This window comes from Falco peregrinus, chromosome W (genome assembly GCF_023634155.1).
Source record: "Falco peregrinus isolate bFalPer1 chromosome W, bFalPer1.pri, whole genome shotgun sequence".
Taxonomy (NCBI): Eukaryota; Metazoa; Chordata; class Aves; order Falconiformes; family Falconidae; genus Falco; species Falco peregrinus.
In genome coordinates, this window is record NC_073743.1 from 9,089,287 (window position 1) to 9,104,038 (window position 14,752).

At 40.3% G+C, this 14,752-nt stretch overlaps 1 protein-coding gene across 1 annotated transcript; it reads right to left on the minus strand.

Moving 5' to 3' along the window:
* Positions 1 to 341: 341 nt before the first annotated feature.
* Positions 342 to 10,426, minus strand: LOC129783161 (hsp90 co-chaperone Cdc37-like 1). Its single transcript, XM_055793011.1, has 7 exons — positions 9,543 to 10,426; positions 8,688 to 8,781; positions 7,259 to 7,374; positions 6,827 to 6,949; positions 5,746 to 5,901; positions 4,830 to 4,944; positions 342 to 3,309 (listed from the first exon to the last, which is right to left on the minus strand). The coding sequence occupies exons 1-6, from the start codon at positions 9,888 to 9,890 to the stop codon at positions 4,846 to 4,848; spliced, it is 936 nt and encodes a 311-aa protein (XP_055648986.1). The 5' UTR covers positions 9,891 to 10,426; the 3' UTR covers positions 342 to 3,309; positions 4,830 to 4,845.
* Positions 10,427 to 14,752: the final 4,326 nt, after the last annotated feature.

Genomic DNA, 14,752 nt, shown 5'->3' on the forward strand with positions numbered 1-14,752 from the left:
GCAAGGCCTCTACCCTGCTGGTCTTGTTGTCATGTCTAGCTCCTTGCTTCCCATCCCTTAGGGAGAAGCAAGTCCTCCTTGCTCCTGACAGCACCAGGTCTATGCATGTTCAAGCCATCCATCCAGCAGTCAGGCAGCAAGATGCCAGATGTTAGGTGATGACATGGAGGACAAGGGATGCCAGCTGTCAAGTCTTTCTAATGTATCCTGGGTTATTCTTAGGTTAGTGATCACGTGCAAGTTTTGGATATGCTTTTTTGTACCCTTTTGGAGCTGACAGTGATCAGTGTCTCCACCCTATCCCACCCCTGTGACTGTTACAGGTGAGCAAACAACCCATACTGGATCTGGATACCGGGGTTTATTTGAGAAACAATGAAATTAGAGCTTTTTACCCTACTTGGTGATCTTACAAACACATTCACTTCCCCCCCCCCAGCAGTACATTCACTATGTCTGTACTTCCTATCAGGAAGATCACTGCTGGTCCAGGAGGGTTGAGCAGATGAAAGTCATGTTGGTTTTGTGCTGTGCAGCTTGCTCCCAGTTACCAGTCTCAGGCATTATTGGCCAAGATTCCTGCATGTCCCCCTGCATTTGTCTCCACACATCTCCCTGATCTTCCCCCACTTCCAGGATCTTTCCTCCAGCCAAGATCTTCACTTTCTTTTTGCCAGGCCTCCTTCTTCTTTTTGGTAACCCAAGCCCCCAGTTTTCCCAATTTAAATAGTCCATGTGCAGAAGCACAACACGTGATCAGGCTCCTAATTGGTGGTTCTGTTTCTGAGTTGGAGGAATCAAGATGTGACACACTTCTTTAGTCCAAGTATTAGTTATCAAAATTTACAAACAGTCTGTACTGGTTGCAGCTAGCAAGTCACAGGCTTGTGCTTGAGAGTACTAAAGTTCAATTTTGGATGTTTACCCACACATAATTATCTGCAGCCTGTCAGCATTCACAATTTAAGCTCACAATTCTTTCTGCCTACCACAGCGAGTCATCAGGAATTGTTCACTGTTCTTTGTTTCCAGACCTGGATGTCTTCTGTAATGGCTGGTGGATGTGCTGAGGTCTTGATGACCTGCTAATCTGGGTGCCATTAACGTATACAATTGAGAGCCTTTGTTCTGCTGTGTGTTCCTTCTGGTGTCTCCACACACAAAGGTTCCCATTCCTTCTCTATTCACACTAATCTTAGCCTTTCTATAAAAACTCTCTATGCTGCTGCTACAACAGCAGCAAAAGGCTGACCAAGGAAAAACTGGGACCGGTTGCTGAATAGGGCAGACGATTTAGTGACAGTGGACACAGATAAGGTTGAGGCACTCAGTACCTTCTTTGTGTCCATCTTCACTAGCAAGGTCTCCCATGCCTCTGTGCTTAGTGAAAGGGTTCAAGAGGGAGAATTACCAGAAGCGGATGAGGATCAAGTCAGGGATTACGTGCGTGAACTCTACCCATACAAGTCCATGAGACCTGACAGGTTGCCTCCAAGGGTGCTGAGAGAGCTGGCTGATGTCCTTGTAAGGCCATTCCATACCATCTTTGAAAAGTCATAGTTGTCTCATTGGAAAGGAGGAAGTTCCTGATGACTAGATGAAGGCAAATATTGCATCCATCTTCAAAAATGGCCAAAAGGCCAATCTAGGGAACAACAGACTGGTCAGCCTCACTTCAGTCCCTGAGAAAATAATGAAACAAGTCCTCTTGGACAACAGTTCTGGGCATATGGAGGAGAGGGCTACTAGAAACCGTCATTAAGGATTTACCAAAGATAAATCGTGCTTGACTGACTTGGTTGCCTACTTTGATTAAAATAGTTATGGTTGTGGACATTTACCTCAACTTTATCAAGGTTTTTGACACTGTCTCCCATCCTATGCTTGTATCCAACTGTTATGGTCTGGATGGGGGCGAAGGGGGGTGCAACTAGATTGGTGAAAAAGTAGCTGGATGATCAAGCTCAAAGGATAGCGGTTGATGTGTCATATTCTACCCGGAGGCCAGTGACAAGTGTGGAGTACTACAGGGGTCTATCCTGGAACCTGTCCTGTTGAACACCATTTTCAATGACCTGGAGGTGGCAACAGAGTGCACTCTTCTCAAGTTTGCAAATTATGCTCTTAAGGACAGGGCTGCCATTCAGAGAAACCTAGACAGGCTGGAGAAATGGGCCCATCCGAACCTCATATAACTCAACAAGAACAAGCACCTAGTCTTGTACCTGGGAAGGAAGAACCCCTTGCAAAGATACTGGCTGAGGACTGCCTGGCTGGGGAGCAGTTCTGCTGAAAAGGACCTGGGTGCTCTTGATAGGCAGCAAGCTGAACATGAGCCAGCAGTGTGTCCTGGCAGCAAAGGCGGCCAACATAATTCTGGGCTGTATTAACAGTAGTGTAGCCATTAGATCAAGGAAAGTGATTATCCCCCTTTACTTAGCATTCATTAGACATGGAATACTGTGACCAGTTTTGGGTCACGTACAATACAGGAAAGACATTGATCAACTGAAGCACATCTAATGGAGGGCCACTGAGATCATCAGGGGCCTGGACCACATGCCCTATTAGGAGAGACTGAGAAAACTGGCCTTTTTCAGCCTGAAGGCTTTGGAGGGGACCTGACAGCAGCCTTCCAGTACCTACAAGGAGGTTATTAAGAAGGCAGAGCCAGGCTCTTCACACTAGTGCATGGTGGGAGGACAGGAGACAATGGGCATAAGTGGAAATAAGAGAGGCCCTGACTGGATAGGAGAAACTTTTTCTCTATGAGGATGGTCAAGCATGGGATCAACGCGCCCAGAAAGGTTGTGCAGTCCCCATCTTTGGAGGTTTTCAAAACCAGACTGGATAAATATATTTAGTTATCTGCAGTTTGCAGCTGAGACAGCTACTATCTTTGCAGGTGTAGGGAAAAGACTCAAGATATTTGTTATCACAAGGAGCTAGTGGCCTTGGACAAAAGTCTGGCAACATGTTTAGTGCTAGTTTGCTCTGTATAAGAAAGGGACATAAAACCAGCGTGTGATGGAAAAAAAGTGAGGAAGCCCCTGTCAGTTTGAGCCTTGATACAGACAGGACTATGCAGCATGCTGTACACCAGATGAGAGATCCATCTGATGCCATCACCTTGGGCTCCTGGTATCAGAAGGGACGTAAGACATTCTAATTCAATTACTATCATCGGTTCCATATAGCTTCTGGTTTTTGAGTCAATAAACAACCTCTTTTTCTCACATCCTGGATGTGGTATGTTGTTTCCTTGAATCCTCATTGTCTGCCCAATAGCTAGACAGAACAGCAGATAACCTGAGGATAAAACACAAGTGTTCCAGACATTAGTACTAGGGCCAAGAAAGGAGCTTCCATCAGCTGATCTATTGCTTATTTTTTACTAATACTTATCCCACTGTATACTACAACAGACTTAGACTTTACTATATCATAATTAGAGCCTACAAGAAAAAAATAGCTAGTGTTGCATAACAGCTAGTTTATCTGTGTCAGCAACTGCTGGTAAGATCTATGAGAACTATTTATACCAACTCATTTACTTGGGTTAGTCAAACTATTATTCTAAAATGCATTCCAAACCCTGTGTGCGATCAGAGCAATGCAGCAGAGGGCCAAGTAAACAATAGATCTGGCTCAAGGAGCATACAAATAATAGACTCCTGTAAAAACACGTGACAAATATTTATACTGATATTTGAGGTACAGACTCTCCCTTGAAATAGCTCAGCTACAGAGTACATGTTTATGGACAGAGCTGCTATAGAAAGAGCAAGTTTGAAAAGTTTCATAGAAATTTTGGATTGCAGAGGCTCTGACACCAGGCTTGTTCTGGGAATAGCATTTGAACCCAAGATCCTAAACCACAAGGCTTTTAAAGATCGTCCTATTTCTCAGTACTTAAGTTGATAATTTCAGAAATCATTCACTTAATAAAAAGTTTTAGTTTAGCAGTGTATGAAATACCTGCCAAAACCAGACTTACAAGTGCTTGGCTCTTGACTGTGATCAAGCTTTGTTGAAAGCAGAATCTCATCCCACCCACTGTACCTGAAAGTCTCCTTTTGTTCTCTTCAACTAATAATTTTCACTCCATTATAGAACTAGCTTTAAAAAATTAGTTTTAAAAATTTAGTTAATTTAAACTAAAGTCTTAAAACCAAAAGTTTCTCAGTGACCATACAACCCAAAGATCATATGTAAGCAATTGTTAGTTATATGGGGGGGAGGGGAACAACACACAAGACTTTTTTTATGAAAGCAAAATGTAACATTTAAATCCTCTTAGAAGAGGTAGAGAGCCAGTGTTTTAATTGATGCCATTCAGATCTGCAGTACTGATGTCATACCAATTTATTGCTAATGATAAAACCAGATTTAAGAGCTATGCCAGCAATATAGCAGTATAACTGTGATCTTCAATATTCATAGAATAAGACATACCCATATCTAATAACAATAGCAGATTCCACCAGAAATCCATCACTTATTGTAAACATTGTATTTGTGCAAGTTCTTTTTCAAACTTTAATTCCCAAAATCATGAAAGGCAAATTTAGTAGCATAAAACACATTCAGTTTCATGTTTGGCAATGAGAACCCCATTCTTCATAGACAACCAAAAACCTAGCAGCACATTTTCAAACATTATTACAACTGTTTCTGGATTACCCTCCGTCCAAATCCCTCCCCACTCAAAGCACCAAAAATAAAGTGCGATGCCCATAAAAATGTCTTAAGAAAATAGCCACGTTCTTTTATTTGCAATAATAATAATAAAAATAATAATAATAATAATAATAAAAAGAGCACTTTGCCTCAGTCTTAACAGTGCTATACTGTGTCCATCATTTTGGGTTCTTCATCTTTCGGTAGCATTGAGTTTAAATTGGAAACACTTCTGTTTATGCAACCTTGTCGATCATTTGCATTCTGCAACAAATGAAGAATTCAAAGCTTAATCTCAATGCATACATACACTTACAGATAACTAAATCAAGCTCTTTATTTTGCTTGTCTTAAGATGAGATAAGTTTGTAATAAAATAAAATTTCTTAAAAAACAACAACCCAGACAGTATTGTCATAATGTGAGTGTCAAGAAGCTTCTTTAAATTTAGCTAGCATACTATCACCTTATTTACTTAGGGTTCAGTTACCAGATCTTATCAAACAGGTACCTTGACCAAAATTATTTCAAAGTACTTTAAATTGTGTCTCCTTCCCCAACATCCAGCTTTTAAACCCTTTTAAATTTTAATCTTCAGCCCAAGATGTGATCATCACCAGCACTGAAACCAAAGGCCCCGGTGTTCCAAAATAAAGATAAAACCAAGGGCAGAATATCGTAACACAGTGTAAATTTTCCTTAGACTTGACTACCTGTAGGTTTCCATTAATAGGATTAGTCATTTTCAGTTGAAAGCTCATTTCGCCTCCTGTGATGCAAAGTATATTTAATTCTAGCGCCTGAACAGGTTAATGATGCAGTTTTCCATTTAGCACAATTATTCAAGGGCACTGAACTAACATATGCCTTTTAATGCTATAAATTGTGAGAGCTTTGAGAAACAATCTCTCTTGCATATTGCTAATAGTGCATGTTAGAAATGACAGTGCTTCACGTATGGAGAGGCCTATTCCTAGATCTCAAAAAGTACATCTTCTCAAGAGTGTAGCAAAAATCTATTCCTAAAAGAGTTGTTATATTCATTTTTGGAAATAAAAAGCCTACCTGTGACAAAGACTCCAGTCCTACAATACCAGTATAGACACTGGGATTCTGTACTGACGTAGGTATAAAGGCTTGAGACTGTGAACAGATTCTCACTCTTGATTTGAATGCTTCAAGCTCAGTTTTAAAAGCTTCCAAATAGCCTTCTTCCCCTGCCTGTAAAAAGAAGAGTGAAATATTTTTCATCTCAGCCAGATTTACTTCTAGTTGTAAGCATACATACTGCTAAAGAGAAGTCTTGCAGTAATGCATATTATACTCATTAAAGGATAATGGTTTGTACAAGTCAATAACAATATTACCACCAGTCAGCTTAAAAAGAAGATTCAGGTATGCTGTTTTTTGTTTGTTTGCTTTGTTTCAAAGAGAGACTTTAGCATTTGATGGGTATAGCAACTGAGTTATTCATCTGAGAACATGTAAGAACAAAACAAATATAATTTTAATCCTTCCTTTATGCCACCTCAGAAGCCAATACCCTTAAGAGAAAAGGTACTAATGGCAGCACTCAATTCAAAAGCAAAGCATGATTCAAAGTGGGTGTCAACTGAAGTCCTTAAAGCAGCATTAAGATCAGCATGATTTGATTCTTCAGTCTTGGATAACTTAATATAGAACCTGCATCAAACCACAGCTTCAGTCTTCTCACATCTTTCTCTCCCTCTCAGCATTCCAGAGCTAACTATGACTGACTGAAGAGAAACAGACTCCAAATTGGGCCCTGCCATAAACTGTATAGAGAGGAATTATGATAAACGAAATAGGACACTTGGTTCTTAGACACATTCATGTTTGCGCTGTAATTTAGGTGGCACTTCACTTTTCCACACTCCTGTAGTTCCCATGCTATGTTCTGCTTTCCCTCTGGCCTAACAAAAATCCATGGAACTTCCATTCTCAAGATCAGAATTATGCAAAATGTTCATCCTAGAATGAACTGCCAACAAAACACCACTTCCCCATAAGCTTGATTCAGTTGGTAACATATTTAACCTCCAACTGTCAGGAAGAAAGCTCCTTCAGAACACTGATCCCTTGCAAGGGTATCAAGAGTTTCAGTGTTATACAAGTTCTGACTTACTTTGGCTTTTTGGAAAAATAGACGAAAACAGCCTCTTGGATCCACATTGCAACTTCTGGCCATTTCTATAATAAACTGCATCACAACTGCTTGGTGTGCTATTTGTTCCATCAGAGCTCTTTTCTGAAAAGAGAAATTACATAATTACAGAAAGTATCTTTAAAAGTATAACTCTATCTAGAAATCAGCAGCATCTTTGCATTTGATTCCTAAAGAGGAAAGAACTGATACTGACAGAAGCAAAGGGACTGTTAATTAGCTGAGACTAGATCTAATGTAGTAATGTGTTTTGGAGGCTTCCTTCAATAAGATAACATAGACATGAGAAGACAGGGAGAAGATTAATTAAATGGCTCATCAATTTGGACAGCTTTTCTGTAGTGTAAGTGGGAAATTGCATACTTTTAAGCGGTTTAAAGGTCTTCCTAGTACCTGTTCAGCTTCTAGATGAAAACACCATAAGATGAGATATTTAGCTGTTTCTTCACATACAAGATATGGATGGTCAGACAAAAATCTTTGACTGTCATCCCATCTGCCCAGCATACCTGATTAAAAAAAAACCCAACAACATGAATTAACACATTCAATACGGAGAAGTGATTTAATGCAGTGAAGATGTTATTCAAATTTACATACCACTACAATCTCCTTCACACTTCATTGTTACCTTAGAAGAACACCATGCAAATAAAACTGAACTCTATATTTTTTGGTTATTAAAACACCTCCCAGTGCTAAAAGAACATTACCAATAAGGTATGCTCAGACTAAAGATACTGAAATATAGTTAGCTGCTACTGTTAAGATCTTATTTTTATTGTATCTCTGGCAGCGTTAAAAACAGGTTAACTGTAAATGGTTTTCACACACTGTAACCAAGTAGTATCTATACCTATTTATTAAGAATTTGATAGTATAACAAAATTGATGGATGGAGATTTATAGTCAGTGATTTTGACAGAAGTGCTTGCAAGTTAAGACAAATAGAAATGAAAGCATAATCATAGTCTAAAATTAATATGCTTTGACATGGTTTGCTAGGGTTTAGGAAATAAAAAGCTATTTTTATAACCAAGTTCAAGCATTAAGGTCAAAAACAGGAGAGCCAACTCAGTGGTTGAAAGTTAACTAGAAGACTTAATTGTAGTAAGTAGCATGAAACTACCTTCATGGAAAGACCTGCAGGTTAAAAGTCAGAACTCAAAATTCAAACAGTGAGATGATCACCTCCCCCTCATTTCCTTCATATGATTTAATTGCCCTAATACACATATTAGTAATATTTTACTGCTTGCCAGTATTAGATACAAAGTTTTACCCTTCTATCACTCATATATTTATATATTTAAAAACAAAAGATCGGTTCCATCTCTACATAGTCTTAACAGCTGTTTTGCAGATATTTACCTTTTATCATTCACCTCCCCTCATGGATTAACAGACAGAAAACCCCCAGCTATTTATTGGAGGCAGGTCCCAGGCACTTTTACATGCAGGAATTGCATCTCCATTAATGCCCCTGTCATTTCCCATGGAACAGCAGAAAAAGTTGCTAGAATTTTAATTTTTATGACTTGAAAAACTTTTTCAGTTCTATGTTGACTCAAGAAGTTCTCATTGATCATAGTAACCAACGGGCTTCTGTGCTTTACAGCTTCCATTACTTTGAAATGGTTATTTGTTATGATGCCACATCGCCTGTCCTGAGAAACAAGAATCTAGATACTCTCCTCGCCAGATGTTTCATTTGTTAGCATCCATTTTCTACAACAGTAATAACAATAACGAAAAAAAGAAATAGACCTACACAAATTCTACAGGAGATTAAACTGCAAAATGTTGGAAGCAACATACTTACCAAAGTATCTAATCTTTTGTTCATGTTTCTGTATAAATGATTTAGATATATCTTCATCTTCTACTTCTTTTCTTTTATATTGACTAATAAAACTCTAAAGATGAGAAAAAACTATTATAGAATCTCCACATATACCTTTTTTGACCTATAGGATTATTTTAATTCATTACTACTTAAAGGGCAATGTTCTAGTTTTAAACACAGCCCAGCAAACACACATGTACCCAACACTTCATGTACCCAGGAAGGTTATTTACTAAAACACAGCTCATCTAATTAATAATAGGGTGAAAAATGCCTTATCATATTATTCTTCTGAGCAATAATATATCTCAAAGTTCTATGCACGAGTAGGAACTTACTGATCTATAAACAATGAGAAATATCTATACCATCTAGCCCTGATGAAGCTAACTCAGTGGAATTATGAAAAATGATGGTTCATATTCAAGTTAAGTGCTGAAAACAAAACTGACATTTACTATGAAGACAGCTTGTGCTAACATAATCTGTATTAAGAAATTAACGTTATTAGAGGCAAACTGTGCATGTTTCAAATGTGAGAATTTAGCATAACAAAGAAACAAACTTAATGTGAAGAACTTTTTCTCATCCTTGGTTTTGGCAACAGTTGCTATAAGGGACAAATATAAGTTCTGACTCCCAGTTAAAGGAGGTGTCATACACATTCATGATATCAGTGCAACATGTCCTCTTCAATAGGACAAATTAAGAAAGAAAAACATTCAAGACATTACAATAAGCACTATACTAAATATAGAAAACACTCAAGAAGAGAAATAAATGGAATAAAAAAGGCTTATAATTGTTTTCATACACATTTATAGGCCATACCTTATTAAATACCTCCTTACTAAATGAATCTGTATTCCATATTTTCTGTCTTTCCCTCTGTATTAGTGCTGCTTCTTTTCTTCTCCATTCTTCCTCTCTCTGTCTCAGTTCTGAAGCTTCAGTCTGTGCTTTGGCATATTCCTGATCAATGGATTCCGAATTATGCAGTGCTAAACTACCAAGTTTCTGCTGGGCTTCTGCTAGATTCCATTTGGATTCTACAGAGTTCTTCACAAACTCTTTTTGGTTTTGACAGATTAATTCAATACCTTGAATATACGTCTGTGTCTGTGTGGAAAACAAAACATGCTGTTTATGGAAGGAAAATTGATAGAATTTATGAAGCATATAATTCCCAAATAGAACACTGACATGGAAGGCATCGTAAAAACAATATTATATTCACAACAGTGACTAAACACAATATTGTTCAGCTAAATTACTTTTAACGGAAACTTCTACTTCAAGCTTTCTAAACCTAATTGAAAGATACTTACAGAATCATGGATCAAGTATTACCACCAATAATACAGTCTCCAGACTGTATATCATAAAAATATTTTCTAGATAAAAGGATTTTCCACACTCTCCTCTGGCTATCTTTATTCTGCAAAATTAGCAATAGCCAAAATAGCAGAATACTTGCAAGACATACTTCTGAGAAGAAAGCATCTGCTTTATGATGTTGTGGTTTAACCCCGGCCAGCAACCAAGCACCATGCAAAAACTTTGACTGGGCAGGACCAGCTCAGCTAGCAGATCCTCTGGTATTAACCAACCAGGTAGCCTTTGCTAAATGTTTATCCCAATGTTTGAAGGTCCCACAACCCATTGCTTTCAGCGTAGTCTTTAACAATCCATTACATTGTTCAATTTTCCCAGAGGCTGGTGCATGATAGGGAATGTGATATACCCACTCAACGCCATGTTCTTTGGCCCAAGTGTCTATGAGATTGTTTTGGAAATGAGTTCCATTGTCTGATTCAATTCTTTCTGGGGTGCCATATCGCCACAGGACCTGTCTTTCAAGGCCCAGAATAGTGCTTTGGGCAGTGGCATGGGGCACAGGGTATGTTTCCAGCCATCCGGTGGTTGCTTCCACCATTGTAAGCACACGGTGCTTGCCTTGGTGGGTCTGTGGGAGTGTGCTATAGTCAATCTGCCAAGCCTCCCCATATTTATATTTCTGTCATCATCCTCCATACCACAGAGGCTCAAACCGCTTGGCTATATTGCAATGCATGTTTCACATTCATGGATTACCTGTGCGACAGTGTCCATGGTTAAGTCCACCCCTCAATCTCAGGCCCATCTATATGTTGCATCTTTTCCTTGATGGCCTGAAGTGTCACAGGCCCACTCAGCGATAAATAATTCACCTTCATGTTGCCAATCCAAATCTACTTGAGCCACTTCAATCTTGGTTGCTTGATCCACCTGCTGGTTGTTTCAATGTTTCTCAGTGGCCTGACTTTTGGGTACATGAGCATCTACATGACGTACCTTTACAGCCAGATTCTCCAACCGAGTGGTGACATCTTGCCATAATGCAGCAGCCCAGATGAGTTTACCTCTACATTACCAATTGCTCTCGCTTCCATTGCTGCAGCTACCCCCACAGGGCATTTGCCACCATCCATGAGTCAGTATAAAGGTAAAGTATCAGCCACCTTTCTTGTTCAGCAATGTCTAAATCCAGCTGGATAGCTTTCAATTCTGCAAACTGACTCAATTCACCTTCTCCTTCAGCAGTTTCTGCAACTTGTCATCGGAGACTCCGTACAGCCACCTTCCACCTTCAATGCTTTCCTACAATATGGCAGGACCCATCAGTCAACAAGGCATATTGCTTCTTATGTTCTGGCAGTTCATTATACAATGGGGCTTCTTCAGCACGTCACCTCTTCCTCTGGTGACATCCCAAAATCTTTACCTAGTGGCCAATCCATAATAATTTCCAAGTTACCTGGATGATAGGGATTTCCTATTTGAGCTCGTTGTATAATCAGCATGACCCACTTACTCCATGTAGCATCAGTTGCATGATGTGTAGAAGAAATCCTCCCCTTAAACATCCATCCCAGCAATGGCCACCAGGGTGCCAAGAGGAGCTGCGCTTAAGTACCAATCACTTCCGAAGTGGCTGCATGGTGCTTGGTTGCCGACTGGGGTTAAACCACGACAGATGTCAAATAACAATAGAGTAACTATTACTACCTACCTTCCAGCATGCATTAATATTACTGTGGTGGGTTGACCTTGGCTGGCTGCCAGGTGCCCACCAAGCCACTCTCTCACTACTCCTCCTCAGCAGGACAGAGGAAGAAAATAAGATGAAAAAAAGCTCGTGGGTCAAGATAAAGACAGGAAGATTGGTCACCAATTACCATCACAGGCAAAACAGACTCGACTTGGAGAAGTGAATTTAATTTATTTATAATTAAAAATAGAGTAGGATGGTGAGAAACAAAGACAAAACTGAAAACATGTTGTTGTTCGTTTCCCCCCCCCCCTTCTGAAGATCAACTTCACTCCATTGTTCCCGACTCCTCTGTCTCTTCCTCCCTGTTCTGAGCAGTGTTGGGGGGATGGGGAATGGGGGTTGCACTCACTTTGTATCAGTTCCTCTCTGGCGCTCCTTCCTCCTCACACTTTTCCCTTGCTCCAGTGTGGGGTCCTTCCCATGGGCTGCATTTCTTCAAGAACTGCTGCAGTATGGATCTGTTTCATGTTATACAGTCCTTCAGGAAAAGACTGCTCAAACATGGGTCCCCCACGAGCTGCAGCTCCTGCCAGTACCCTGATCCAGTGTGGGCTCTCCACCAGCTGCAACTTCCTTCAGGGCACATCCACCTGTTCCTGTGTGGTGTCCTCCATGGGCTGTAGTGTGGATATCTGCTCCAGCACGGTCCTCTCCATGAGCTGCAGGGAACAACTGCTGTGGCACGTGGTACTCTCCATGGGTTCCAGAGAATCTCTGCTCCGATGCCTGGAGCACCTCCTCCTCCTCTTTCTTCTCTAACCTTGATATCTTCAGGGTTGTTTCTCTCAAATTTTTTCCTCACTCCTCTCACAACTGCTATGCAGTATTCTTTTGACCTTTCTTAAATATGCTTTCGCAGAGGTGCCACCAGCTTTGCTGATTGGCTCAGTTTTGGCCTGCAGTGGGTCCATTTTGGAGCTGGCCTCTGGCCAGCTCTGCCTGACGTGAGGGCAGCCCCTGGTCTCTTCTCACAGAGGCCACCCATGCAGCCCCCCCCAACATTGCCATGTAAACTCAAAACAAATGCTCACTGCATGTCCTCTGATCTTATCCTGGACTATTAGTGAAAGTGGAATTTAAGCTATGAATTAGTTGGGGCACAAGATAAGCATCCCTTTCCTTCTTCCAAACATACTGAGAGTCACTAACAAGTAGGAGATAGAAATGATTTCTTACACCACAGTATTTATATTGCCTACAGATGTACACTAGAAACTCAGCAGTTCCAGATTTTTTTTCTTTCTCTAAACCATCTGCAGGCTACAAACAGGATGCAGGCTCTCTCTTCAAAAGGAGCCCCATGGACAAGACAAGGGCTAATGAATCATAAAATCATTTAGGTTGGAAAAGACCTCTGAGATCAAGTCCAACTGTTAACCCAGGACTGCCAAGTCACCACTAAAATATGTGCCTAAGCGCCACATCTATGCATTTTTTAAACACTTAGAAGGATGGTGATTCCATTACTTCCCTGGGCAGCCTGTTCCAGTATTTGACCACCCTTCCAGTGAAGAAATTTTGTTGAAGCAGGAGGCTCGGACACAACTTATACGACCAATATGATCAAGTTAGTGCCACTTTATTAAAAGACTTACAGCAATTTATACTCTCAGCAAGAGATACACACGCTACATAGGCTTTGTTATGTAAAAAGTGATAGGTTAAAACCACTCGTCCACACGCTTCCACCTCCCTTATGATTGGTCCCAGTGTGGTGCCCACACGCTGCTCCCCCCTCGTGCAGGCATCCTGTTTTTTCTCATCCCTCTGTCCAACTCCCCCATCTCTCAGTGAACACACAGCCTCCCTATCTCCCCTGGCCTTGCACACGTCCTTCACAACACCTGCAGCTTGTTAGGGCTGCGGCCTGTTATTACAACCAAGTTATGCGGTCTGGATTGCTCGTAATATGCCCGTTTTCTTCCAGCCACTCCACAAATCCCCCTTTTTTGTTTTTGAGCAATCCAGACCCCTTTTATCATTCGGTTCATCATTCTCATAAAGCAATTCCACACACAGCCCAATATCCTTAAAAAGATTACTATGGCAATTAATATCGTTATCCCGTGCAGAAACAAATCTTTTAACCCTCCAGTAATTCCTAAACTCTGTAGCCAGTCCATTAACCCATACTCAAGCTTTATGGCCTGTACATTTTTTCTTAACTCAGCAAGCCGCTTATGAATAGAGTTCGAGTGATCAGTCAAATTCATACAACACTTTCCTTGGCGCTGTTCACTATAGGCTACTCTTTACTGTTCATGCTGTTTCCTTATCTTCTAGAGGTGAGATCACATTCCTCCTTTGTTTCTGTCTCATCCTAGTTTCTTCTCATACTCCCTCAAAGTTATTTAATGTCGCGACGGAGGGAAGACACAGTCACTCAATATGAGTGATCAGCAGACTTCATTTATTGTCTCTTACAGTCACCTTTTATGCCTTCTTATAATTAGCTCATACATATTACAAAAGTTAAGCTCATTATTGGTTAGTTGCCTAAATACCAAGCCCTCCCCTAGTTTCTCTTCTGTAGTTTTCTGTTCCCACCTGCAACATTCTTTTCCCACCGAAATCTTCCTGTTACTGTGTAACAAGAACAGCCAAAGACAGTGTATTTTTGCTTTACTTCAGATAAGCTGAGAGCGATGTGCATTTTTGTCCAGCCAGCTGGACTATGTCTATGTGACCCTTTTCAGCTAGCCAGTTATCCACAATTCCCCCGTTTTTATTTTGGGCGACATAGGCTTGGTTGACCATTTTCAATAACAGCATTTTAACACAGGAAAATACACAGCCAACTTATAAAATCTCAGTTCAGAAGTATAATTCCTGAAATACTTGAAAAATAAAGTTAGCTTGAAGCTTTAATTTAGATGCTCTTTCTGTTCCAGTGATATAAAAAGTTTAAAAAATTCAAAGGTAATTTTAAAGTTCTGAACATGGACTA